The sequence below is a fragment of the Miniopterus natalensis genome, chromosome 1 (genome assembly GCF_054644295.1).
Source record: "Miniopterus natalensis isolate mMinNat1 chromosome 1, mMinNat1.hap1, whole genome shotgun sequence".
NCBI classification, from domain to species: Eukaryota; Metazoa; Chordata; class Mammalia; order Chiroptera; family Miniopteridae; genus Miniopterus; species Miniopterus natalensis.
Genome location: NC_142081.1, coordinates 66,518,894 through 66,544,144, shown reverse-complemented (window position 1 = coordinate 66,544,144; position 25,251 = coordinate 66,518,894). Strand labels below are relative to the sequence as shown.

General features: G+C 36.7%; 1 protein-coding gene, 1 long non-coding RNA gene and 2 other non-coding genes across 4 annotated transcripts; all 4 read left to right on the top strand.

Annotated features, from left to right (window-relative positions):
- Nucleotides 1–163: 163 nt before the first annotated feature.
- Nucleotides 164–7,841, top strand: LOC107526956 (uncharacterized). Its single transcript, XR_001602233.2, has 4 exons — nucleotides 164–183; nucleotides 3,746–3,921; nucleotides 6,697–6,770; nucleotides 7,755–7,841. It is a non-coding gene; the product is annotated as an uncharacterized LOC107526956 (long non-coding RNA).
- On the top strand, nucleotides 6,960–7,036 carry LOC148094170 (small nucleolar RNA SNORD126). Its single transcript, XR_015713693.1, has one exon. It is a non-coding gene; the product is annotated as a small nucleolar RNA SNORD126 (small nucleolar RNA).
- A 1,034-nt stretch (nucleotides 7,842–8,875) lies between the features above and the next one.
- Nucleotides 8,876–9,023, top strand: LOC148094169 (small nucleolar RNA SNORA79). Its single transcript, XR_015716528.1, has one exon. It is a non-coding gene; the product is annotated as a small nucleolar RNA SNORA79 (small nucleolar RNA).
- Nucleotides 9,024–14,748: 5,725 nt separating this feature from the next.
- On the top strand, nucleotides 14,749–22,840 carry CCNB1IP1 (cyclin B1 interacting protein 1). Its single transcript, XM_016199655.2, has 3 exons — nucleotides 14,749–15,045; nucleotides 20,351–20,684; nucleotides 22,638–22,840. The coding sequence occupies exons 1-3, from the start codon at nucleotides 14,749–14,751 to the stop codon at nucleotides 22,838–22,840; spliced, it is 834 nt and encodes a 277-aa protein (XP_016055141.2).
- The last annotated feature ends 2,411 nt before the right edge of the window (nucleotides 22,841–25,251 follow it).

The window sequence follows — 25,251 nt, the reverse complement described above, 5'->3', positions numbered from 1 at the left end:
AGGTAGCATCACTGGTTCATTAAGAAATAAGCTGGTGAAGGAGGGAGTGTGTTATTTCAGTACCTTTTAAGGTGAAGGAGGAGGAATCTGCCTTTAACTCATCGGCCAATCAGACTCTGAGGCCCCTTCTTAAAGCCGCTTCCTGTCTCTCCACTTTCTCTCTCTCCAGTTGGTGGTGGACTGGTAAGTGTGCACTTAATTTTGTCCCCGAATTGTTTTGAATTTCTCTTCCATTTGGGCCCCGTTTCCTGGTGGCAGGCCTTTATTTCAAGCCAGCATTGGAGTGTGTGTGAGTCATAAGGTGATTAAGTTTGGCTGGTGGAGACTGGAGGAAGGCAGTGAAATGCTCTGCCTGGCTTGTTTGCACGTGGGCTTCAGCAGTGCTGGGTCTCCCTTCCTTCCTGAGAGACTGGTGACTTAGGAACAATAAACCCGGCTGTGTGCACACAGTGCATGTGTTCCTGGAAAATGCCTGGATTCATTTTACATAATAGGGTATTGTTATTCGCCTAGTGCTGTTTCGAATTATGAGAGGGTGATTGATCTTGGGAGGGGTTCAGACCAGTACATTTTAATAATTCTGTGTCTGCAGGGCCCAGGTCCTTAGTGGGTTCATGGGAGCTGCCGTGGATGTTGTCTTTGCTCTGGTCTTTGTTCAGAGCCTTCCAGTTTTCTTAGTGAGACAAAGCAGCAAACTCTGAAGTTAGATGGTTTTAGTGAGCTCTAAGAGTAGCTCCCAATTTTAATGTCCTCACTGTGGTGAGGGTGCCCTTTAACGCTTAAGATTTACTAAAAAAAGATCAGGGGCCTTAGCTTAGGGCAAGCCTAAATCAAATTCCAGTGCCACGGTTTACCATTCCACTGACCCTTGGTGAGTCAGTGAACTATTCTGAGGCTCAGCTTTTATTATTTATTTTTTTATTTTAAATTTTTAAAATTGATTTTAGAGAGGAAAGGAGAGAGAGAGAAACACTCAGTTGCTGTTCCAGTTATTTATGCACTCATTGGTTGGTTCTTGTATGTGCCCTGACGGCCAGGGATCAATCGAACCCACAACCCTGGCATATCCAGATGACTCTAACCAAATGAGCTACCCGGCTAGGGCCTGAGCCTTAGCTTTTGAGGATCAAAACATATGAAGGCCAGGCACTAGCTGGTGTATAATAAATGCTAGGTAACTTTTAAAAGCAACAAATTTATTTAGTATACCTTTTTTCTCATAAAAAGTTTTGCCTAGTGACCTTGAGTATAATTTCACCCTGATTCCCATTTTTCTCTTTAATATACATTAGCCGGAATAAAGTGTATGTCTGTTATCCTGACAGGTAGAAGATGTGAGAAAGACATGAACTAGTATATGGAATGTAGTAATAGCCAACTGTAGACCTCCCATAATTTTTATCATTCTCGAGCTGTATTAATGTTTTTTGAATAGATAATACATTCACATGGTTCAAAATTCAAAAAGGACTAACAATGAAGTCTGCTAAGCCAGTTGATTCCCCTCCCCAGTAACAGTGTTAGCAGTTTCTTGGGTATTCTTCCTGAGATATTTTGTGCAGACGTAAGCAAATATTTGTACTTCTCCCCTCTTCAATATACATACTCTACCATGTACCTTACTTTTTCCACCTAAGATTTCCAAATGAATAAAGAGTGACCACATTCTTTGTAATGGTTATGTAGTAATCCAATGTATGTGCATAACCATAATTTATTTAATCTTTATTGTTGGACATTTAAGTGGTTTACAGTCTCATTTCCTCCAAAATGAATAACCTTGTACATAAGTTAGTTGTCACATAAGACATTTCATTCAGGTTTTGGTATGTCCTTGTTTATAAGGACTCTCAATGTGCATGTTTCCTGTTACTTAAATTTATTTTGTGAACATAGTGATGACTAGAAACCAACCAACACCATAAATATCTTGAGCAATAAAGAATTTTCTATTAAAAGCAACACCATGTTGGTGGCTTTTATGTGAGTACATTTTCAGTTTAAGGGATTTAATGTCAAGAAGGAATGGCAACATTAATCAGAGAAACCATGTGGTCTTTATTCACAAGGCGAGAAGGAGCATGCTTGCAGTGTTTACTTAGCAAAATGTGTGCAGGATATTTTCCTGAAATGGTGTTGAGTGAGTAAACTCATATCTTAGCATTAAGTTAGGAAAAACTAATTTTTGGGGGATGTAAACATGCAAAATAAAAAAGGAAGCCTCTGGGAATTTCTCCAAAGCTTTTTTTGTTTTGTTAATCCTTACCCAAGGATATTTTTCCATTGATTTTTTTAAAGAGAGTGGAAGGAAGGGATGGGAGAGAAAGAGGAACATAGATGTGAGAGAGACACCCATTGGTTGCCTCCCACACGTTCGAGGGCCGATGCTCTAACCACTGAACAGCACTAGCCAGGGCTCTCCAAAGCTGTTTTTAAAGTCTTAGAAAGCTAAGATCATGTCTTGTGAAACATCTAGTTTTCTAGTGAGGAAGCTCTGCTGATTGGGAGAAAAATTAATTTCTTTCCAATGGAAGTATGCTTTCATTTTTGAGTAACTTTATATAGACCACATTGGAGTTTTCACTATTAAGTGTTAGGGAATGAGGGGAACAGGGAACTAAATTCTCTTAAAAGATGTCAAATCTTGGATTTGGAAGGGACCTTATGAGTGACTTTCCTGGTTTCAAGATTGTTATGGAAAGTGAAATTTTTAAGTAGAATATCTGCATTTCTACTCATTAGGTGGTTGAGCTTAGACACTTAATAGGAACAACATATTAAAGTTTTTGTTGTTGTTAATCCCCACCTGAGGATATATTTTCCATTGATTTTTAGAAAGGGGGGGAGGGGGAGAGTGAGAAACATCCATGTGAGAGAAACACACCAGTTGGTTGCCTTCCAAATGTGCCCCAACTGGGCCTGGGATCAAACCTGCAATCCAGGTACGTGCCCTTGACTGGGAATCAAACCCAAGACCCTTTGGTTTTTGGGCCAAGGCTCTAACTACTGAGTCACACTGGCCAGGGCAAACATTCAAGTCTTATATATTTTACCTCATTTAATCTTCACAACAGTTCTAGGAGGTAGGTGGTATTTGTCTTCATTTTACAGAAGGGAATCTGAGGCTTAGGGAAGTTGCATACCTTCCCCAAGGTCACAGCAAATATGTAGGGGACCCAAGATTCATATCCATTTCTGCCCAACTTACATCCATTATCTTAACCACTAAGCTAAGTTGCCTGCCATTTAGTCTCTCTAACCTTGCTTGCATTATTTGTAAAATGGAGATGACACAGTACTTGCAAAATGATGTAATATATGAAGTGCTTTATATATTTTAAGATAGGCAAAGTATGAAATAGGTAAAATATCAAGTTAGCAGAGTAGAAGGCTTTACTTCCTCTTGCAACCTGATTTCAAGTTATTCCTTCCTGCTGTTTTGATCCAAAGCCCTCAGGCTCTGTATTTTCATTTGCTCCATCAGCAATGGGACTGAGTGAAATGGTGGTCTCTTGGGCTAAACTGCATGGTTAGTCATGTTTCTGATCTCACCACTTTTATTTCATATATGCTCTGAGTGGATTCCTCCTGCACTGAGAGGTTATAACAATCACTGTTCCTGGCTAAAGTAGCTGACGGTGGGTGGGGGACAAAACTTGGGAGTCTGTTCTGAGAGTAGCGCCCTATAGAGTTAACTCGAAAAGAGAACTGTGCAAAGCAACCAGTTTATTTTCCTTTGCTCCAGGTTAAAGATGGAATCCACTGAAGAAGAAAGACCTGGGTCTTCAGCACCCTGTGTGCCAGCCCAGAAGTGGCATTTGAAAGCCTCTATTACGTCTGCTGCAGACCCCCTAAAAATCAAGTGGGCTTGGATTTGGACATTCTCAGTAGGAATGGTTATGCGCTGATTGGACCATAAAGGCAAGTACTTCAGCTCTGACCAAGATACGATGCCTTAAAGTGTTCTCTGTCACACATAAGTGTCTTTTCTATCAAGAAAATATAGGAGGTTCTTTGAGTTCCTGTAGCATCCCAAATTGCTAGACACACAGTAGGCACCAAGTAAAACTGAGTGGTAGTACAATAAAACAAGCATCAGTTGATTTAGTATTAACAACTTTTAGTTTGTATCAGGCCTTCTTGAAGTACCTGTTCACATATATAAAATGAACCCTTTGGCTATGAGCACCAATACTTTGAAGCATTCTTCACAGGGAACAAAGGAGTGGTCACTGATTGTTTATGGAAGATTTACAAAGTATTTACTTTATACTAAGTAAATACTCAGTAAATATGAAGTGGCCATTCACGTGGTAGAATGGCATTTGCTGAAGCATGACTAGAATTCTCATCATATTTTGGGGAAGGCATTGCACATTTAACATTGGGATTTATGTGCTAGGCTTTGTGCTATGTGGTAAGAACAAAGACCAGGCCCTTTGCAATCTGTGTTTTGTTTGTGAGATGAGACAGAGAAGTTGCACTTTTAAATCTGTAATTATTCTTCCAAATACAAAGATGTATTTGGATCATGGAGTTTTGAGGTAGACATTAAAACTGCAGAAACCTCTGACTTCATGTTTTGCTTCCTATCTACATTTCCTTAGTTAATCTCAAATGCTGCTGCTCTGAAGGCATTTTACATAATTAAAGCACTCAAGTAAAATAACAAAGGGTAAAATAACACTTTGATTATGTCTCTGAGGTATTTGAAACATCTCAGTTTCTTTCCAACCTATAGTAAGTTATTCTCATTATGTCCTAAAGCAAACCATCTTCTGTAGCTCTGCTTATTTCATGTAGGTAGTGGCATGTTGAAGTGAAAAAAGGGAGTTTTGACAGTACTGGATTTAAATCCTAGCTCTTAATAGCTAGGTGACACTAGAAAATTTAACTTTTCTGAGCCTCAAATTTTCTTGTAAATATGGGTTGCTGTAAAGTTTGAGTAAAATGATTTCAATAGTTTCATCAGCTTATTTTAGTCATATCTACCCTTCAAGGCATTGCTGGCAATAGAACTTTCTGTGATGAAAATGTTCTCTATTTGTAATGTTCAATATGTAGCCATTAGCCAAATGTGGATATTAAGCAACTAAAAAGTGACTGGCTGGGGAATTTTGTTTTTAACTTAATTTTAATTTACATGGCTATGTGTGGTATAACCTATTGGACGGTGCAATTTTTAAAAATTGAGATATAAGTGATACAACATTAATTTCAGGTATGCAACATGATTCAATATTTGTATATATTGTGAAATGATCATCACAATACATTTTTTTCCTTGTGATGAGGACTTCTAAGATCTATCTTCTCAGCAACTTTCCATTATTCAATACAGTATTATTTTAAGTGCAATTTTAAGGCTCATTCAAGACCTACCTTTTTCTTCATGAAGTTTTCCTTGCCCAATGATTTTTTCCTAACATTACTTACTCTCTCTACCCTTATTTGGTACTTAACATGGACATTAATTTTCATGAGTCTTATCTTTCCAACTAGATTGTATTTGAGGTTACGAAGTTTTAAATTCCATCATTGCTGCATGAAAAGGAACATGATAAAAATATAATTGTAATATTTTTAATATGTTTTAAATGACCATGAAATGTACGAGAAAAAAATTTCTAGTTAGTAATTAGGTGAAGAATAGGGTATAGTCTGAAGGTTGTCTGCAGCGATGAACTTTGTGTCCAGTCTGTTTCACCTGAAAATTCAGATTACACTCAAGCTCTGGAAGAGGAAATTGAAATTTCTTATGTTGCCATCTTGTGGTCAACTTAGGCTCCAAGTTATGCAAATTCAATTTTGCCATGTCAAGAGAAGGTTTTCTTTAATTATGATAAAGAGTTTACCCATAGTAAAAGTTAAATATAATTGGTATTACTCAAATGAAATTGAAATATGCTTTGAAAAAATGGACTATTTTGGATTATCTTTTCATTTACCTGAATCTTAGCCTTGTTCTTTCCTTTTAATTTTTAAAGGATTTTTGTGAATTTAATGACTAGTTACATGTGTTCTGCAGTTACACATACCTATAAAGTTGAAAGGCTGGCAGTAACCCTGCCATTTATGCCTCATCTCCCTGCATTTGTTCCCATGGCAGCCAGCACATGGCTTTTTCCTTCTGCAAACCTGTTCTCTTAATGTGAGACTGTTGACCGTATAACCTGTCAGAGGATGGTTAGACTTATTGTATAGCTTTATCCAAACTTTTAAATTTATATGAAAAACTGAGCTTATTTAGAAGTTCTGCCCTAATCTGGTACTGAGTTTGAGCATTTGATGACATTCTGCAAATAGATGGGTCAATTTATATTACTGAATGGAGATTCAAATAAAGAATCGGCCTAGGATCCAGGAGATAGAGGTTCACTTCACGGTCAGGGCACACGCCCGGGTTGCGGGCTTCATCCCCAGCCAGGGGGGTGCAGGAGGCAGCCAATAAATGACGACTCTCTCATCATTGATGTTTCTCTCTCTCTCTGCCCCTCTCTCTGAAATCAATAAAGGGTGTGTGTGTGTGTGTGTGTGTGTGTGTGTGTGTGTGTGTGTGTGTGTGTGTGTGTGTGTGTGTGTGTGTGTGTATGAATAAACAATTTTCTTTGAGGCTGAATGGGTATGACTTGGTGTGGAGTAGGCTGGTGTACATTCAAGTCTTGTAATCATAACCTTTAATTTTTAATTTTTCAGAGATGATGCTAGGTAGTTGATCCTATAGTTCAACTTTGTTCCTAGATAGAAGCTGGATTCATCTGCTACCAGAGGTAAGTGTGAAAGAAAAACCTTCATTTTTTTATCTCATTTGGATTTCCAGTCACCGAGCAAGTTTTGGGGACCAGTGTTCTTAGTGGCTGAAATTTAGTAGTTGAAAAAGCCTTAGTTCTAACTTTAACAGGCTTTCCTGGTTTAGGGCCGAGGAGCTAGTGTTGGTTTGCCCTTCACCAGTCATTTACAGTTTGCCATGATGAAATGCATGTTAAGTCCGTGTTTCAGCTGATCATCCTGATTAAACACATGCTCTGAGCAGACTAAAGGTAGGGCAAACACCTGGAATTGAATTCTGCTTCTTGGAATACTTACTGGGATCTATCCCATGATCCCAAGTAATTCCTAAATCTTTGCGAATTTGATACTACAACACTTTGTTGTGCTTTAATCTAAAAATTCAAACAGTACAGAAAAAGCACTGACAACTGGTATAATTCTGTCAACTGCTTGGCAGTTTTTAACTAATCACTATTTTACTAGTCTATAAGATTAAGAGAATCCTTGAGTTGGTTAAATCAATTTTGTCAAGATTATAGAATACAATACAAGATTATAGTCACTTAGAAGTTATGGTACAGGTTTACCTTTCCTGAAATGGAAGAGTATTTATAATACATTAAGTTAAAAACAAGTTACAGAGCAAAACATATAATCATTTTTCTGCCTACATGTTTGTATATACTTATTACTTGAGAAATCATCTGAAAGGATATACTCAAATACTATCGGTTATTGTCTCTAGAATTGGGTTCCATGGGTGATCTTGTTAACTTGTATTTTCCTACTTTATTATATTCATATATAATTGAGTTATTTTTAAGCAACCTATATGGGACAAGTTTGTAATTTTTACCTGTGCCTGCATGTTTCTGCAGAGAATTGGGGTACATATGAGGGTGAAATACAGGAAATAGAAATAATTCAAAGTAACATCAGCACTTGCAATACTTCTTTAGCCTTTGGCTCTATGTCTTTTGCAGAAATGAAACTTCAGGAGACCAAAACTACATCTGAGTTTGTAGAAACTTCTTTCCCAGCCTTGAGACTCTTGGGTGTTATGAGTCTTAGATATACAATAGATGATGACAACATTTTTCTTTTATGGTAAGGCTTATATTGAAATTGAGAAGCTTTGACATAACATGAATCTTTGAAAATTCTGCTTTGTGGCATGGCTAGTTCTGCTAAGGTGCTAAAAATTTAATTTTTAAAGTCAATTAAAGATGTTGAGAGGTAGCATAGTATAGTAGTTATATATGGGTTCTGGAGTCAGACTGGGTTCAAACCCTTCCTCTATCACTTAACCAGTTATATCTGCATAATAGGTTGTCGGAGGATCTTTGTTTATTGCTTATGTGCATCTTCCAATTAGCCTACCCCTCATCTTTTACCCTAAAGCCTAATTTAATTAGAATTAGGCAAAATATGATAAGGACTTTAGTGTGTATCCCTATACAATTGGTCAAATAACATTTTCTTTTTTTAAAATCCTTACCAGAGGATATGTTTTTACTGATTCTTAGAGAGAGAGGAAGGGGGAGAGAATGACATTGATCAGTTGCCTCCAGTATGCACTTTGACCAGGAATTGACCCCTAGGCCTTTTGGTGTGTAGGATGACACTCCAGCCAACTGAGCCACCCAGCCAGGACCCAATAACATTTTCTTTAGTTAATTGTTTTTGCCACTAATTTATTTATCATCTAATTCCTTATTTTGTCTATCTAGCTGGACCAGTTAATATTTAATGGTTTAGTTCTTGACTGACTCTTTAAAAATTTAGGTGTAGTGATTCCTATGTCACTTGCTGTCTTTAGTAAATACTTAAAAAATTTTTTTTAAATTGATTTTTAGAGAGAGAAGAAGAGAGAGGGATAGAGAGATAAAAACATCAATGAGGAACATCATCAATCAGCTGCCTCCTGCATGTCCCTTACTGGGAATCAAGCCTACAACTAGGGCATGTGCCCTGACTTGAATCGAACTGGGACATCTTAGTTCATGGGTCAGTGCTCAACCATTGAGCCACAATGGCCAGGCTTTAATATATACTTTTTAAACCATTTATTAAAATGTTTGTTAAAATGGTTGGAGATAAACTTTGATGGCTGTTCCTCTCACTGCTTGGAGCCTTAGGTAGTGGGATTTTAGTCCATCATATATCTAAGCTGACTTGTCTTCACTCAGAGCACCATGGGGATGGGTTGGCTGTCCGTTAGTGCCTTCTGATTTTTGCGGAGTCAAACAATTACAAAGCAGATGGTAATGCTATATTAAGAATTTACCTGTAATTAAACAAAACTAATTTTAAAACATGAGGATATAGTTTTTAGACAAACCTTTGATTGCAATAGTATTTGAATAGCACTGATCTAGGGCTATGTAAGAAAGAGCACTGAAACACTATTCTGAAGTGATGTTTAAATTTTAAGTGGTTTACTCTATTTTCACATATTCAGAGCAATATTAATTAAAAATACCTTTTTTTCTTTGCAGTATGAAGATGTAGATGATTCTTCAAATTAAAGATGGAAGCTGGCTTTTCTCACCAGAAATGGTTTATAGAATCAACTTGCAAAATATGAGGCAGCAAACAAAGGAAAGAGTAAAATATTTCTTTTATCATCCTTAGGTTCTTTGCTAGATTGTAAACTCCATGAAAGCAGGACAATTTCCTTAACACCTGGCCTAGAATAAATACTCAAAAAATATTTGAAGTAAATCATTAATCCTTGGAAAATGGCAACCATTTTAATGGGATTTCAGCAAGACATTTAAGTGGAATAACTGGGACTTAAATTTTGACTCTGATGTAAGATCTGGTTACCAGTAAGTCTAATTAAGACTCTTCCTTTTTAAAAATATTGATTTTTAGAGAGGGAGGAAGGGAGAGAGAGAAATATTGATTTGTTGTTCCACTTATTTATGCATTCATTGGTTGTATGTGCCCTGACCAGGTATTGAACCCATAACCTTGGCATATCGGGACAATGGTCTAACCCCGCCAGGGCCTAAAACTATTAATATCTGATTATGATGTTTGATCCTTTAAGAGGCAATAAAGAATGGCTGTGAAACAACCTATGTATGTGAGGAATAGATATATAAAAGCTAACTGATACTTAATAGGATTTGTTTTATTATGAACATTTTATAGCCTTATTGGATATTTATCATTGGTTTAAATTGCACATACTAGCCAAGTGTGGTTAAAAAGTCATTATTTCTAGTGGGAGGGGGTTTGGGGAGGTGGAAGGAAGGCAATAAGGGGGGGAAAATAAAATTAAAAAGGTTAAAAAAAGTCATTATTTCTGCTTTATATTTAATGTTGAAATATTCTCAGTTGTTTTGGTTAAATTATAGTACAGGGAATTTTTTGCCATGTATACTGTACTTATATCCATGCAAAGTGTATAAAATACACATCCAAATATTCGAAGTCTCATATACTTCACTGTGTTTTAGAATAGAATTTAATACTCATGCTTATACCAGAATCACAAAAATGGTATGCAACTATAATAACTTCTGTTAGAATATGAAACCTGTCCTTTAGATTAAGATTTTTCTATTAAAAGTATCAAATTAGTTTTAGAGTAGATGATGCTAACAGTCTAATATTCAAAGATAATGAGAGGAAAAATTTTTATCTCATAATATAGCTGATAGGTACTTAGAATATCTCTACAAAATCAAACTTCATGGTAAAAATATCTTTTCTGAACGGTGAAAGTAACATAATTAAATGGTATAAGTTTTATATAAGCACAAATTGTGCTGTCAGTTTATTCAGACTCCTATGTTAGGAAAAACAGAATAAAGATCAAAAGGAGAACTTCAAATTGATAGAAAAGCAAAGAATAGGACATTGGAATAGAGAAGCACAAAAGGAAAAATTGGTAAGTTTGTGTACAGTAAAATTAAAACTTATGTTTTCATGCCATGTAACTGACAAAGGATTCCATATAAATCAAGGAAATGATCAAAGAATATAAATGGGCAAGTCACAGATGAGGACTCTTGAGTATTAATCTTACTAGTAATCAAAGAGTTACAAATTAAAACATTGAGATTTCATTTCACTGCCATCAGATGGGCAAAAATTAAAACAAAAACCTGACACTTCCACATATTGATGAGTCTGGAGCAATGGGATCTCATCTTTGCTGGTGGCAGTGAAATTTAAGCTATACTTTGGAGAGTGGTTTGGCAACAGCTAGTTTACTTGAAGATGCTTATATACTAACCCAGTCTCTGGGTATTACATTCTACAAGAATTCTTGGCATGTGTACTCAAGGAGACGTGTACTGAAAATTCATTTCAGTATTGTTTTTAATTGTAAAAACTGGGAACCAATGTCCACTAGAAAATGGGTAAATAAATTGTGGTATATTTATAGTATTTGGCTGTTAAAATAAGTTAATACAAAGTACATGCATTAACTTGACAACATCTCAAAAACAATGATGAGTTAAAATGGCCAAGTTATATGTGCTATAAGATTTAGTCGTTTTAGAACATGAAGACAAAGACTGATGTGTACACATATACTAAAAACATGTATGAGAATGATAAACACCTGAATTTGGCTTCTTTTACCTCTGGAGAGGTAGGAGGAAAATGGGGTTGAGGTGAGCCTTCAATTGTATCTGTATTGTGTTCATTAAAATATATCAAATGTGAGGAAAGTTTGGGTTTATTGAAGCCAAGTGATGGTCATTCATACATTTTGATATGCTTGGTATTTAATAATAAAAACTAATATTTTAAAAACTTTGGTGAATGGATCTCTGTATCTCAGCCTTGATTGATTTAAGTGGACTCATCCAGGAGCGCCCTAGAAGCAGGCCAGGGAAGGGTTTATGTATGCTATAAGAGAACAGGACACATGCCACCAAGAAGCAGGTTAGTTCCTGGTGTTCCAGGCTACTGTGATATTAAGACTTTGTAGCCCGCCCCTCCGCCAGGAAGATAATATAGTAACTCCTACAGGCTTTTAGCTAAATGGGTTAGAAATTGGAAACAAAATGGTGTGGGGGACACTAGGTTTTGGGAATCAGTGGGATGATCTTAACGAAGGAGGAAGGAATATTGCAGAACAAAGGTACCTTGGCTAGGATCACAAAGTTATAGTCAAATCCAGAAAATGCACAAAAGGCTCAGAGAGCCAAAAATAGATGTTAAGGAAAACATGTTTTACACATGAACCTCCACTTTTTTGTTGCATCCAATTTGTACCACAAGAATTAAGTTACCTCTCTAAATTCTCAGAAGATAGACATTTTAGTTAATGTACACAAAGGCCAAGAGGACATTTTCTAATTACTGTGGACAAGTTGCAAAACACGCACAAACTTAGTAGAAAGTTGTTTAATTAGGATAGGTTTTTGTTTAAAAAAGAAAAGTTTAGTATTACAGATTCACAACCAGTAAAGGGTTTGCAGGGCTTGGTATCCAGTATGTTGCTGATTCATTGGATTGTGTCTGTTACAAATTGATACTGGAGTCATGTCATTTGGAAAGGTGGCTACAAAGGACAGCATTAAGGCTTATATCTGGAGGACTCCTCAAGCCCTCCTCAGCTTAATTTCTAAAATGAATTCTAATACACTCTATCAAGGAAAATAAAAATCATACAGTTAATACAGAACAGAAGAGAAAGTAACATATGAAAGTATTAGGGTCAAGTGGGTACAGTTAAACAATCATAAGCTGGTCCAGGAGAGCACACAGGTAGGACACCAAAAAACTGGTGTCTGCCTGGTGGGCGTGGCTCAGCGGTTGAGCGTCAACCTAGGATCCAGAAGGTCAAGGTTCAATTCCCAGTCAAGGCAGATGCCTGGGTTGCAGGCTATATCCCCAGCCCGGGAGTGCAGGAGGCTGATCAATGACTCATCGTTGATGTTTCTATCTCCCCTCTCCCTCTCTCTGAAATCAATAAAGATATTTTTTAAAACTGGCGCCTGATCCTCTTGCTTCATTTCAAGCTCAGTAATGAATGTTCATAATGCAGGCTCTCAATCAAGGAAAATTCTATTTTCTTTAAATCTATATAGAAGATGTGACAAGCTGGAAATATGTTTATTTCAAGATGGACAAAAAAATAAAATGGCAGAATCTACCTCACCTCATTACGGAGGTGATAGCTGTCCGATTTTAGTTATCACAATTTGGGGGAACGTTTTCTGAAATTAAGAAGGCCTGTGTTGCCCAGTCGGCACTCCCCGCATTTCCCAGGACAAACAGCTGCGTGTCCTCAGGCAGCCCCGTGAGCTCGCCTGGCCCCCTCGGCTCTTACCCTCAGGAGACTGACGTCAGGTGTCATCCCCATTGAAGCTAGGATGGTACTCTTCCTTGTGCGCGTCGAGGGCAGTCGGGCACTCAATGACAGTAACCGCGGGGGCTCCCGAGTGTGAAACCTACACCAGGCTCAGTCGGATTCCTGTCCTCACAGCGCCTGACACACGTGTGCCCGGTGGGTGCGCGGCCCAAGCCCGGACGTCACATCCGGCAGGAACTCCCGCGCTCAGCTCCCGGCAGGCCCCGGGGGCGGCCCTGCGCATGCGCTCTCTGACGTAGTGGCGACGCGCGCAACGAATCCTTCCCTGTCGTGGAGAAAACCGCGTTTTCCCGCGTTTTCCCCCCCCTTTTTCCTTTTTATTTTTTGGCGCCTCAGGTTAGGTATGTAATTAGAATTATTTTCTGTGTCCAGCGCGGAAAGCAGGCCGAGAATTTCGGTACTGTTTCTGTGAATCTAAGCCTCAGAAATTTGGCCCTTGATAACTTGTGCAGCTCACTAAATTGGCTCTTTTCCCCCTCTCGTGGGAAATGTGGAATTAGCTGCACCTCTCGCTGTTCCTGAGAAGGGCCTTGACTTCAAAACTATTCCCAGCCCTTCTGCTTCCCCTTTGCCCATCAGGCTGCTGGAGATAAAATACGCCTCGTAACTCCTGCTGCAGGCGCCATGTATCTGTGGAGACTGGGGGGCATTTGGGGTAAAAGGGTCAGAGCGTCCCGGTCGACCCCAACGAATAACGCAACATTTCTGACAAAATTTGTCAGTTGAGACATGTGAACACTTTTTCTTGGTGTCTGCTTGGTGTATCACTATTATTATTATTATTATTATTATTATTATTATTATTATATGTGACTTATTTTAGTATATCCAGAAGATTGCTGCCTGGTTTGGGTTAGTAAAATTCCAATGAGAGTGGACGCTATATTAATAAGTGACTTAATCTAATTTATAAAACAGTTTTATAAATGCTTTGAAAAGAAGCATAGCATTGAATAGTATTTCTATTAACAGGTGAATTGTTGATCTCATGATTTTTTAAAAATGTGCTTTTATGCAGATTTTCATGCTACATAATAGTCAATTATTTGGATGAATTAGATTAGTTTGCATTTAATGCTCTCAGGTTACTACTACTCTGTAGGTAAAGAATCTGAGAAATCAGCATATATGAAAAACCTTAAGGTACTCTGCACTAAAGAATGGCTGAAATCAGTTCCTGGACTTTTATATCTATCAAGTGTGAGAAGTAATACTAAAATATTTTAGCAAACTATAAATGGGTAATAAATTTGGATTTTTGTTTATGTGTTAAGGAATGTCAAAAAGCACTAATTTAATTTTTTGTTTGTACTTTGTAAACTTTTCTCCCATGTATGTATTATTTTTGATTTTACTAAGATTTGGAACCACCTGTGTCTTTAACTTTTTCATTAAAATTCTTTTTCAAGACCTGTGTAGTGGTTTGCACAAAGGAACACAATTAATATGGTTGAATGGTTAAAATCAATATAATATATTAATTATAATTAGTGCAAAAACAAATACATTATTATAAAATTAAAACATGTTTTCTTTATTTGTTTTTTTCATTTTCACTGTAATTTTACATATTTGACTTTTTCATTTACTTTTTATTAGGATTCATTTTGGAATCTGGGACCTCACTATATATTATGTCTTTGTGTGAAGACATGCTGCTTTGTAATTATCGAAAGTGTCGCATCAAACTCTCTGGTTATGCATGGGTCACTGCCTGCTCTCACATTTTCTGTGATCAGCATGGCAGTGGTGAGTTTAGTCGTTCACCAGCTGTCTGCCCTGCCTGCAACAGTACCCTTTCTGGAAAGCTAGATATTGTCCGCACAGAACTCAGTCCATCAGAGGAATATAAAGCCATGGTACTGGCAGGACTTCGACCAGAGATTGTGTTGGACATTAGCTCCCGAGCACTGGCCTTTTGGACATACCAGGTTAGTGCTTAGGCTAGTTTCTTTAGAGAGTATGATTTGAGGCATATGTAGAAGTTTCTAATGTTTTTCCTTCACTTGTGTTTGTATTTATTTTTTATGAATGTGTGGAAAACTTTCTCTTTTCATTTATTATTATTTATTATTATTATTTAGCCCTCACCTGAGGATATTTTTTTCCATTGCTTTTCAGAGAGAGTGGAAGGGAGATACAGAGAGAGAGAGAGAGAAACATCAATGTGTTAGAGACACATCGGTTGGTTGCCTCTCGCATGTGCCCCAAGTGGGGTGAGCCTGCAACTGAGGTATGTGCCCTTGGTCACAATTGAACCCAGGATCCTTCAATCCACAGGCTGACGCTTCAACCACTGAGCCAGACTGGCTAGGACAAAAGCTTTCTTTTTAATAAATTGGTTTTTTTCTTCAAAAGTAATGTTTATTGTTGAAAATCCAAAAGAAAGAAAAAATTTAAAAAACCTAATTCCATCACTCAGAGATAATTATTGCTGATATTTTGTGTATTACTACTTTTTTGTGCATAAATATGTATTTTATATATAAATATATATTTTTATCTTTACAAAAATAGGATAATACCACACATACTGGTTTTGTGGCCAATTAAAGTCAATGATATATTATGCCTATTATGAATATTTTATTAAATATTTTTAAAAATAAGCATTCTGTAATCATAATCTTAATGTTTGCATTGTATCATAATTTATTTCCAAGTTAAAAAATGCTGTAATGAGCATCATTAACATCAAATTTATGTCCTTGATTATTTGCTAAGATTACATTCCTGAAGGTAGGTAAATACATTTCAGCGTTTTTTAAATTGCAGTCTTTTTAAATTGCCCTCAAGTTAGGTCATATCAATTTGTGTTCCCCTAAGAAGTATATGATGGTGCTTGATTCTCCACACTTTCTACTTACCAATTAGATGTGGGTAAAATAGAATCTTATGGCTCTTTAAATATGCATTTCTTGTATGACTTTTAGGTGGATACATTTTCTTGTATTTTTTTCATGTATTTTTCTTTTGTAAATTGCCTTTCAGTTTGCTTATTTCAGTTTACTAATTTCAAGTGCTGTAGTTGTATTCCTTTTTGTTTTGAGAGAATTATATGTTGCAAGAAATTTTCTGGTTTTTCACTTACCTTTTATTGGTCTTCACTGATTTTTTTGACATACCAAAGTTGAAAATTTTTGTGTGTTCTGTGTAATCATAATTTTAATAATTTCATTGTATCATACTATTTTCTAGGTTATTAAAAAATGCTGTATCAGCATTTTTGTCATCAGATTCACATCTGTAACTCCCTTTATGATTTCTGTCTTTGGTGCCTTCTTAGAGAAACCTTCATGTGGAGAACTTCTATCATATGCATGATTTATATACTTATATCTTACATGTACATTTTTAAAAGGATTTTTAAAAAATTGATTTTTAGAGAGAGAGAGGAAGGGGGGCGGGGAACATCAATGTGAGAGGGAAATATAGATGGGCTACCTCTTTCATGCCCCCTACTGGGGATCGAGCCCACAACCCCGGAAATGTGCCTTGACCTAAAACCAGGAACCTTTCAGTGCTTGGGAGGATGCCCAACCAACTGAGCCACACCGGTCAGGGCACATGTGTATTTATAATAATACTTCTTAAAGATTTTATTTGTCATATGTCAAGTAAATATTTTCACGATGTTTTTCTGGGTAAGATGTCCCCCTTACATACTCCTGTATCATCTTTTTTTTTATCCTCACCTGAGGATATGTTTACTGATTTCAGAGAGAGAGGAAGTTGTGGGAGGAGAAAGAGAGAGAGAAAGAGAGAGACACCTATGTGAGAGACATCGAACTTGAGAATTGTTGATGCTCAGATGATGCTCCAACCAACTATGCTACACGGGCCAGGGCTACTCCTGTATCATCTTTGCTTACCTTTATTGTATTATTAATACTGTATTGCAATTACCTACATACTGTTCATCTTCTCTGGTTGGGAGAGTTCTTTAGGTCAGGTTTGGATTCCTGTATATCTCTGGGTCCTCAGTGACCATCATAGTTATTGGTCTTAAGTCTCAGTAAATACTCATTGACTAAATGAATAGAAAGTGTATATTAAAGTAGATTCCTATTTGGGGGGTAGCATTGGTTGACCATGTACATGTGATATTATTTTCATCATTTCAGATATGGAGGAAAACAGTGAATGGGTTAGTAAGGTAGCCAGAAATGAATTTTTCTTTACTTCATTTATTAATTTTTTTCCTATTTAGTCATTCAACATATTTTTTGCTTACCAGGAAACATTTATGTTTCATGCACCTTCTTAGGTGCTGGGTATACATTAATGAACAAGACATATGATCTTCAAAGATGTTACAGTTTAATGGTGTTAAACATTAAAAGAAAAAAAATAGCAGACATTTACAATACATTTTTAATGTCTGCAATGATAAGGGAAGTACAAAGTGCTGTGAGACCATATAGTAGGGACAGGTAACCCAGACTTGGTGGAATTACATACAACTGCATAGAATAGGCAAATTAAAAATGGTTAAAAAAATGAGAGTACTCATATTTCACTTTCTGTTAATATTTAAATGATGGTGAATCCAAAGATAAGCCAAAATTGGTTTTTGTGTGTAGTAAGTTGTCTTAGTAAGTTGTCTTTGGCTGTGTAACAAACAGTGGCTTAAAAAAATTTAGTGGCTTAAAACAACACACATTTATATCTCAGTTTCTGTGGATCAAGAGTTCAGTCTTGGACCCTGCTCAGTGTCTCACAAGACTGCAATCAAGGTGTTGACAGGGGTTGCAGTCTCTGAACCTTGACTCAGGTAGGATCTGTTTCCAAGCTCATGTGGTTGTTGGCAACCAGTCATTTCCTAGTGGACTATTAGACTGAGGGCCTCAGTTTTTTTTTTGTCTTTAAACCTCACCTGAGGATATTTTTTTCCATTGATTTTCAGAGAGAGTGGGAGGGAGGGAGGAGAGAGAGGGAGAAGGAGAAACATTGATGTGGGAGAGACACATCGATTGGTTGCCTCCTGCATACTCCCCAACCAAGGCCCAAGATTGAACCTGCAACCAATATACATGCCCTTGACTGGGATCAAACCTGCAACCCTTGGTCAGCAAGCCCATGCTCTAACCACTGAGGCAAACTGGCTGAGGCTCAGTTTTTTTTTTTTTTAATTTTCATCCAAAGATATGTTTTTTATTGATTTGAGAGAGAGAAGGGGGAGGGAAGGAGGGAGAGAGAGAGAGAGAGATTGGGAGAAACATTGATCAGTTGCCTCTGTATGCACCCCAACAGGCTGTCGAACCTGCAACCTATGTATGTGCCCTGACCAGGAATTGACCCTGTAGCCTTTTGGTGTATGGGACTATGCTCCAGTCAACTGAGCCACCTGGCAAGGGCTTTTTTTTTTTTTTTTAATGGACTTTATTTTTTTAAGCAGTTTTAGGTTCATAGCAAAATTGAGAAGGTTCAGAGATTTCCTGGCCCACATTGACATATTACTATTATCCAAAGTTTATAGTTTACATTAGGGCTCTCTTTGTGTTATGCATTCTATGAGTTTGGACAAATGTTTACTGATGTGTATCTTACTATGATAGTATCATATGCAGTAGTTTCAGCACCCTAAAAATCCTCCGTGTACCACCTGTTCATCCCTTCTTACCCTCAACCACTGATCTCTTTACTGTCTCTATAATTTTACCTTTTTTAAACTGTCATATAATTGGAATCATACAGTTGGTAGCCTTTTCAGATTGGCTTCTTTTACTTAGTAATACTCATTTAAGTTTCCTCCAAGTTGTTTTCATAGCATGATAGTTCATTTTATTTTTTAGTGTTGAATAATTTTCCATTACACCACAGTTTATTTATCTCTTCATCTACTTAAGGACATACTGGTTGCTTCCAAGTTTTGGTAATTATGAATAAAGCTCCTGTAAACATTTGTGTACAGGGCATATATCATCTACTTCTTTGGGTAAATACCAAGAAACATGATTGCTGAATTGTATGATAAGACAGCCACACTGTCTTCCAAAGTGGCTGTAACATTTTGCATCCTTACCAGCAATGAATGAGAGTTCCTTTGGCTCCACATCCTTATCAGCAATTGGTGGTGTCAGTGTTCTGGATTTTAGCCATTCTAATAGGTGTGTAGTGATTGTTTTAACACATTGTATGCGGGAAACGTATTTATACATTTTACGTTGACTGGTAGTAGAGCACGCGATAAAAACTACCCGCAAACAATGTGTTAATTTGCTTTTCCCTGATGACATATGATGTGTAGTATCTTTTCATTTTCTTATTTGCCATCTGTGCCTCTTAAGTGGGTTGTGTTCTTATTGTTGAGTTTTAAGAATTCTTTGTATTTTTGGGTAACAGTCTTTTACCAGATATGTCTTTTGCAAATATTTTCTATTCGTCTGTGGCTTGTCTTTTATTCTCTTGACATTGTCTTTCACAGAGCAGAAAAATTTAATTTTAATGAGGTCCAGTTTATCAGTTCTTTCACAGATTGTGCCTTTGGTGTGGTATATAAAAAGTCATCACCAAACCTAAGGGCATTTAGATTTTCTCCTATGCTATCTTGTTTTACATTCAGGTCTGTGATTCATTTTAAGTTAATTTTGTGAAGGTTGTAAAGTCTATGTGTAGATTCATTGTGACTTCAGGATTTTGCTGGCCCAGGATCTGTTCTCAGTTACTTGCCTTGTTGACCTTCCCAGCATGGCTGCATACTTCCACAAAGCTAGCAAGAGAGAGGGTGTGCCAGTAAAACAGATCTTGTATTCTTATGTAATGTACTCACAAAGTGACATCTTGTCACTTTTTTCTATGTTTTAGTCACAGGCCTCCCTGTCCATGCTCAAGAATGGAATATAGGTACCAAGAGGCAAGGATAATTGGGGGCTTTTTTGATAATCTGTTTTTCACACTATGGTTTACTTGAAGCGTAGGATTATATTTCTTAAAAACTTTTGGACTACGTGTCACTTGTTAAGGTTAGACAAATGCTCATTCCTTTTGTTGGTGTAATGGTAGTGGTTTCAGAGTATTCCTCAGGTTCTTTCCTATGCATTTAGTGACATAACATTATTTTCTATAATAATCATTCTCTTGTACATCCTGATTGCTTCTTAACCTGGTTCTAGATGTTAAAATTACCCCAGGATAAGTGTCCTTCTTTTCTTTTAGCATTTGTGTAAAATTTTACAATATATAACTTTTGTATTTATTACCTTAAAAATCATTTTTTTCCCTCTCTTGGGACAGGTACATCAGGAGCGTCTCTATCAAGAATACAAATTCAGCAAGGCTGAGGGCCATCTGAAACAGATGGAGAAGATATATACTCAGCAAATACAGAGCAAGGATGTAGAATTGACCTCTATGAAAGGGGAGGTCACCTCCATGAAGAAAGTGCTAGAAGAATACAAGAAAAAGTTCAGTGACATCTCTGAGAAACTTATGGAGCGAAATCGTCAGTATCAAAAGCTCCAAGGCCTCTATGATAGCCTTAGGCTAAGAAACATCACGATTGCTAGCCAAGAAGGTACCCTTGAGCCTTCCATGATTTCAAATTCTGGTATTTTTGGCTTCCCATTAGGTAAGGAAGGACATGTAATATCTAATATCTGTTCTTTAAATCAGTGATTTTTCACATGGTGTTCTGCTTGGTTCCAAGTAGTCAGTGGAGACTCCAAAGGCTGAGAGTGGTGGTAGACTCTAAATTCTTCATCCGTGTCTCCTTCTGTGCATCATTGCTTTTATCTGTTGTATTTGCTTATGTTTAAATTACAGCTTCAATTTTAACAGAGAGTAAATATCTTCAAAATAAAATTTTGCAAATGGCTATTTTAAATGAAAAGCTATTTAGTTGCAGTAATAATAATATTAGCTGCCTTATTTATTTATTTATTTATATATATTTTTTATTGATTTCAGAGAGACGAAGGGAGAGGGAGAGAGAGATAGAAACATCAATGATGAGAGAGAATCATCAATCGCTGCCTCCTGTATGCCCTGTACTGGGGATCGAGCCCAAAACCCAGGCATGTGTCCTGACTGGGAATCAAACCGTGACCTCCAGGTTCATGGGTCAATGGCTCAACCACTGAGCATCACTGGCCATTTATTGTTTCCTTACCAAGTGCTAGGCATTGTTATAATTCTATATGTATTCATGTTATTTTAAAAACTTTATAAGGTAGGTATTATTATCTCTATTTTACTGATGAAAAAACTGAGTCACAGAAAGTTTAAGTAAGTTGGTCAAGGTCACAGAGCTCTCTTCAGAGAGCTGACTGCACAGTTCTTAAGTTATTGTGGGTTGTTGGGTTTGTTCTTCTGTTTAGTCATTCATTCATCAAATATTTATCAAACATATTTCATGTGCCAGGTTGCTAGGCATAATCCTAGGCAATGAGGATATAAATATTATGCAGATAGGAATCATGCCTTCTGGAAGTGCACAATCTAGAATGATACTAGCCCTTTTCTGCTTGTTAGGTGCCTCAGCAGATGCAGTGAATCAAGTGTTACTGCATATGGGCATTGCAAATGTTCTTATTTTTTCCTATCCACATTTATTTTGACTTCTTTTATATTCACCAGTTCTTTCCTGTTCCTCTTTTTGTGCACACTTACCTTTTTACTTTTACCTCTTACTACCATTTTTGTCTTGAAGCAGATATAGGTAGCATTCTCCTTTAGCTATGTGTTTCCTTTAAAATTTGTAGAAGCCCATGGGAAGGTCCAGTGGAAGTTGTTAAATGCTTATTTAATCATATCTATTGTCTGATTTTTCTTAAGGCTATTCTAATTGACCTAAGGTCATGAGCATGTGCTAGTTTTTCATTGTCATATATTTTCAGTGTTATGGCAATCGTTTAAAAAAAATTATTCTTAAAGAACCTGGGACAAAAGATTCTATATCTATACACACACGTGTGTGTGTGTGTGTGTGTGTGTGTGTGTGTGTGTGTGTATATATATATATATATATAATTTGAATTAAATTATATAACAAATGAATAAAATTATATTGTAAATTCTAGCTCTACTAAAAGTATATTTTTATTATTATTGATTTTAGAGAGGAAGGAAGGGGGAGAGAGAGAGAAACATCAATGTGAGAGAGATACATTGATTTGTTGCCTCTTGTACATATTCCAACTGGGGATCAAACCCAAAACCTAGGTATATGCCTTAACTGGTAATTGAATCTGTGACCTTTTGATGCATGGGCGATGCTCCAACTATCTGAACCACACTGGCCAGGGCTAAAAACATATTTCATTGTGTCAAATTACTTTTGGTGATGAAGTCATGGCTATAATTAGAAACTGCCTCACAGAAGAAGGTACAGTATATACTGTGGTCAGAAGGAGGGGTTGGGGGCCATCATGGTCCTTTTCTTTACCCATCATTAGATTTATATTTTATTTGTCTTGTATGAATTGAATTCTGTTAAAATATTTATTGAATGACTTTTGTCTTTTTGGTCCTAAAGATCTATAAGTAAGTAGATGCTTAAGTTTTTCCCTTTTTTCCCCCCTAGGGAACAAATCCAAGTTTCCTTTGGACAGTACACCAGTTCAAAATCAGGGTGGTGGAGACGGAGATTTTCAATTCAGACCATTTTTTGTGGGTTCTCCCACAGCACCTGAACCCAGCAACAACTTTTTTACTTTTGCATCCCCAAATCGTGAATTAGAGCAGCAGCAAGTTTCTAGCAGGGCCTTTAAAGTAAAAAGAATTTAATGCACTTTACAGAATGTTTCTCTGTTTACTTTCAGTGATTTCATTTAGCAAATAATCTTTATTCTAGATAGGAGTCACCAACCTCCCTGTACTATTAAGTCTTTGATGTTATCTTCACATTTTCAATTTATAAGAAACTCAGTGAGTCTGGTTTCTTTTTCTGATTTTGTTATTTAAAGCATTGACATTTTATTAAATTCAATTTCATTGTGAACTGTTGAGTTTTTACCAGTAGTGGGAAGGTTACAATATTATTGTGTTTTGTAGATCATAATTTGTTTCTGCCTGGGCTGTTTTATACATATGTTTATGCATATGTATAAAAGCACCTAAGTTATATGTCTATATGCAACTTTGGGTTTTGGTATTTATGCATATATATGTATCTGTGTGTGTGTTTCTTTATATTGATATTTTGCTATATTTGCCAGTATATTTATGAGAAGATTTTGGTTAGAGGAAATGATAAGGTGTTTCTGTAGTTTGTTATTTGGGTATGTACATTTACTTCTATATATTTATATATTTGCTCTTGTAGTAACTTGTTTGGAGTGTATGTGCCATTTCAGTGAATGAGAGTACAATTTGATGTACATATGATCAGTCTTTATTTTTATTTAAAAATAATTTACATTGATAAAGTTATTTTGTAAAGTTTTTTTTTTGCCATTTATTTAAAAATAAAATTACTTTCTTTACTGTTTTGCCAGCTGTTTTCTTGGGTTTACTTATTTAGGAATGCACTTCTATTGTAGAAAACTTAACAATGTTATTGATCTCAAGAGGTTACATTAATTAAAATACTTAAAAAAAATTTTAAATTGACTTTAGAAGGAGGATTTTAGATTTTAAAATTGATTTTTAAAAGTTTTAAAAAATAGATTTGAGGGAGCTGGGGCATACACATATCTATTGGTTGACTCTAGCACAGAGCCTGATTGGGGATCAAATCCACAACCTGGGTACATGCCCTGACTGGGAATCAAACCCACCATCTTTTGGCACATGGGCCAAAGCTCCAACCAACTGAGCCACACTGGCCAGGGCTGAAATACTTTTAAAGATTTATTCCCTGTTTTCATTTATTAAATAGTGAGCATTTAAAAAAAATATTTTTTTATTAATTTCAGAGGGAGTGGGAGAGAGAGAGAAAAACATTAATATGAGAGTCATTGATGGGCTGCCGCCTGCATGCTCCCTGCTGGGGATCGAGCCCACAACCCAGCTATGTGCCCTGACTGGGAATTGAACCTCGATCTCCTGGATCATAAGTTGATGCTCAATCACTGAGCCACACCAGCTGGGCATTATTGTGAGCATTTTCGACAGATAACTTATTTAAAGTATAGAGCAACAAAAGAAAGTTGAAGGACACTTTCAGTAACTTTATATCCTATTAGAGGCAAGACTTGAAATCACACTGGTTGGGCAGATGGAGTGCCTGGGTTCTAATTATGGCTGTTTTGGTCATAAAGTTTGAGTTTAAACTTTCTGGGCTTTTGTTTCCGTATCTGTAAAATGGGGATTGAATTTAATTATCCAGTAAGCCTTTTGTAACTCAAGTTTTATGATTTATTCTTACTGGTTTGGGAGGAATTACAGTGGAATTATCCTAAATGTTCCCATTGTTCCCATTGTGTTTTGTTGTTGTTAATCCTCACTGGAGGATATTTCTTTCATTGAGTTTTTTTAGAACACATGGAAGGGTGGAAGGGAGAGAGAGAGACTTGGATGTGAAAGAGACACATTGATTGGTTGCCACCCCCATTTATTCCTACTGGAGACTGAACCTGCAACCTGGGCGTGTGTGCTGACTGGGAATGGAACCGATGACTCTCCAGTACAGGAGCTGATGCTCTAACCACTGAGGACACCAGCCAGGGCCCCATTGTTTTTTAGGTAATAAAATCATACTGAAATAATTTGAGGCTTTTTTATATTTAGTTGTTGTAGGAAGGCAAATGAATACTCTTGCTTTACATAATTGAATAGCAACAAGCAATGCTTTCTTTAGGAGTATAAACTATAAAATCTCTTCAAAAATATTTTATTTTATTATTAAAGTTTAGTTGGCATACAATATAATATTAGTTTCAGATATATAAATAGTGGTTTGACATTTATATATCTTATGATATGCTCACCACACTAAGTCTAGTAACTGTCACTGTTAAAAGTTATTACAGTATTATTCACTATATTCCCTTTTCACCTTTTCACTCACCCCCCCCCCCAACCCTCTACCCCAAAGTTAAAATTGTGTCTGTGGACCCTGAAAAAGAAGATATCTATTAAGAAGGGCTCCTGCTGGCTAACTGGGTTCAAACTCTAAAAAACAGAACTTAGCAGCCATTTAGGGGCTCCTTGCAAACTGCACTTCTGGGAGAAGCCTGTACTGAAATACCTACCTC

Coding starts and splice junctions, on each gene's coding strand:
- CCNB1IP1 (XM_016199655.2), top strand. CDS start 14,749: ATGTCTTTGTGTGAAGACATGCTGCTTTGTAATTATCGAAAGTGTCGC. Junction 15,046..20,350: donor TGGCCTTTTGGACATACCAG/GTTAGTGCTTAG, acceptor CTCTTGGGACAG/GTACATCAGGAGCGTCTCTA. Junction 20,685..22,637: donor TATTTTTGGCTTCCCATTAG/GTAAGGAAGGAC, acceptor TTTCCCCCCTAG/GGAACAAATCCAAGTTTCCT.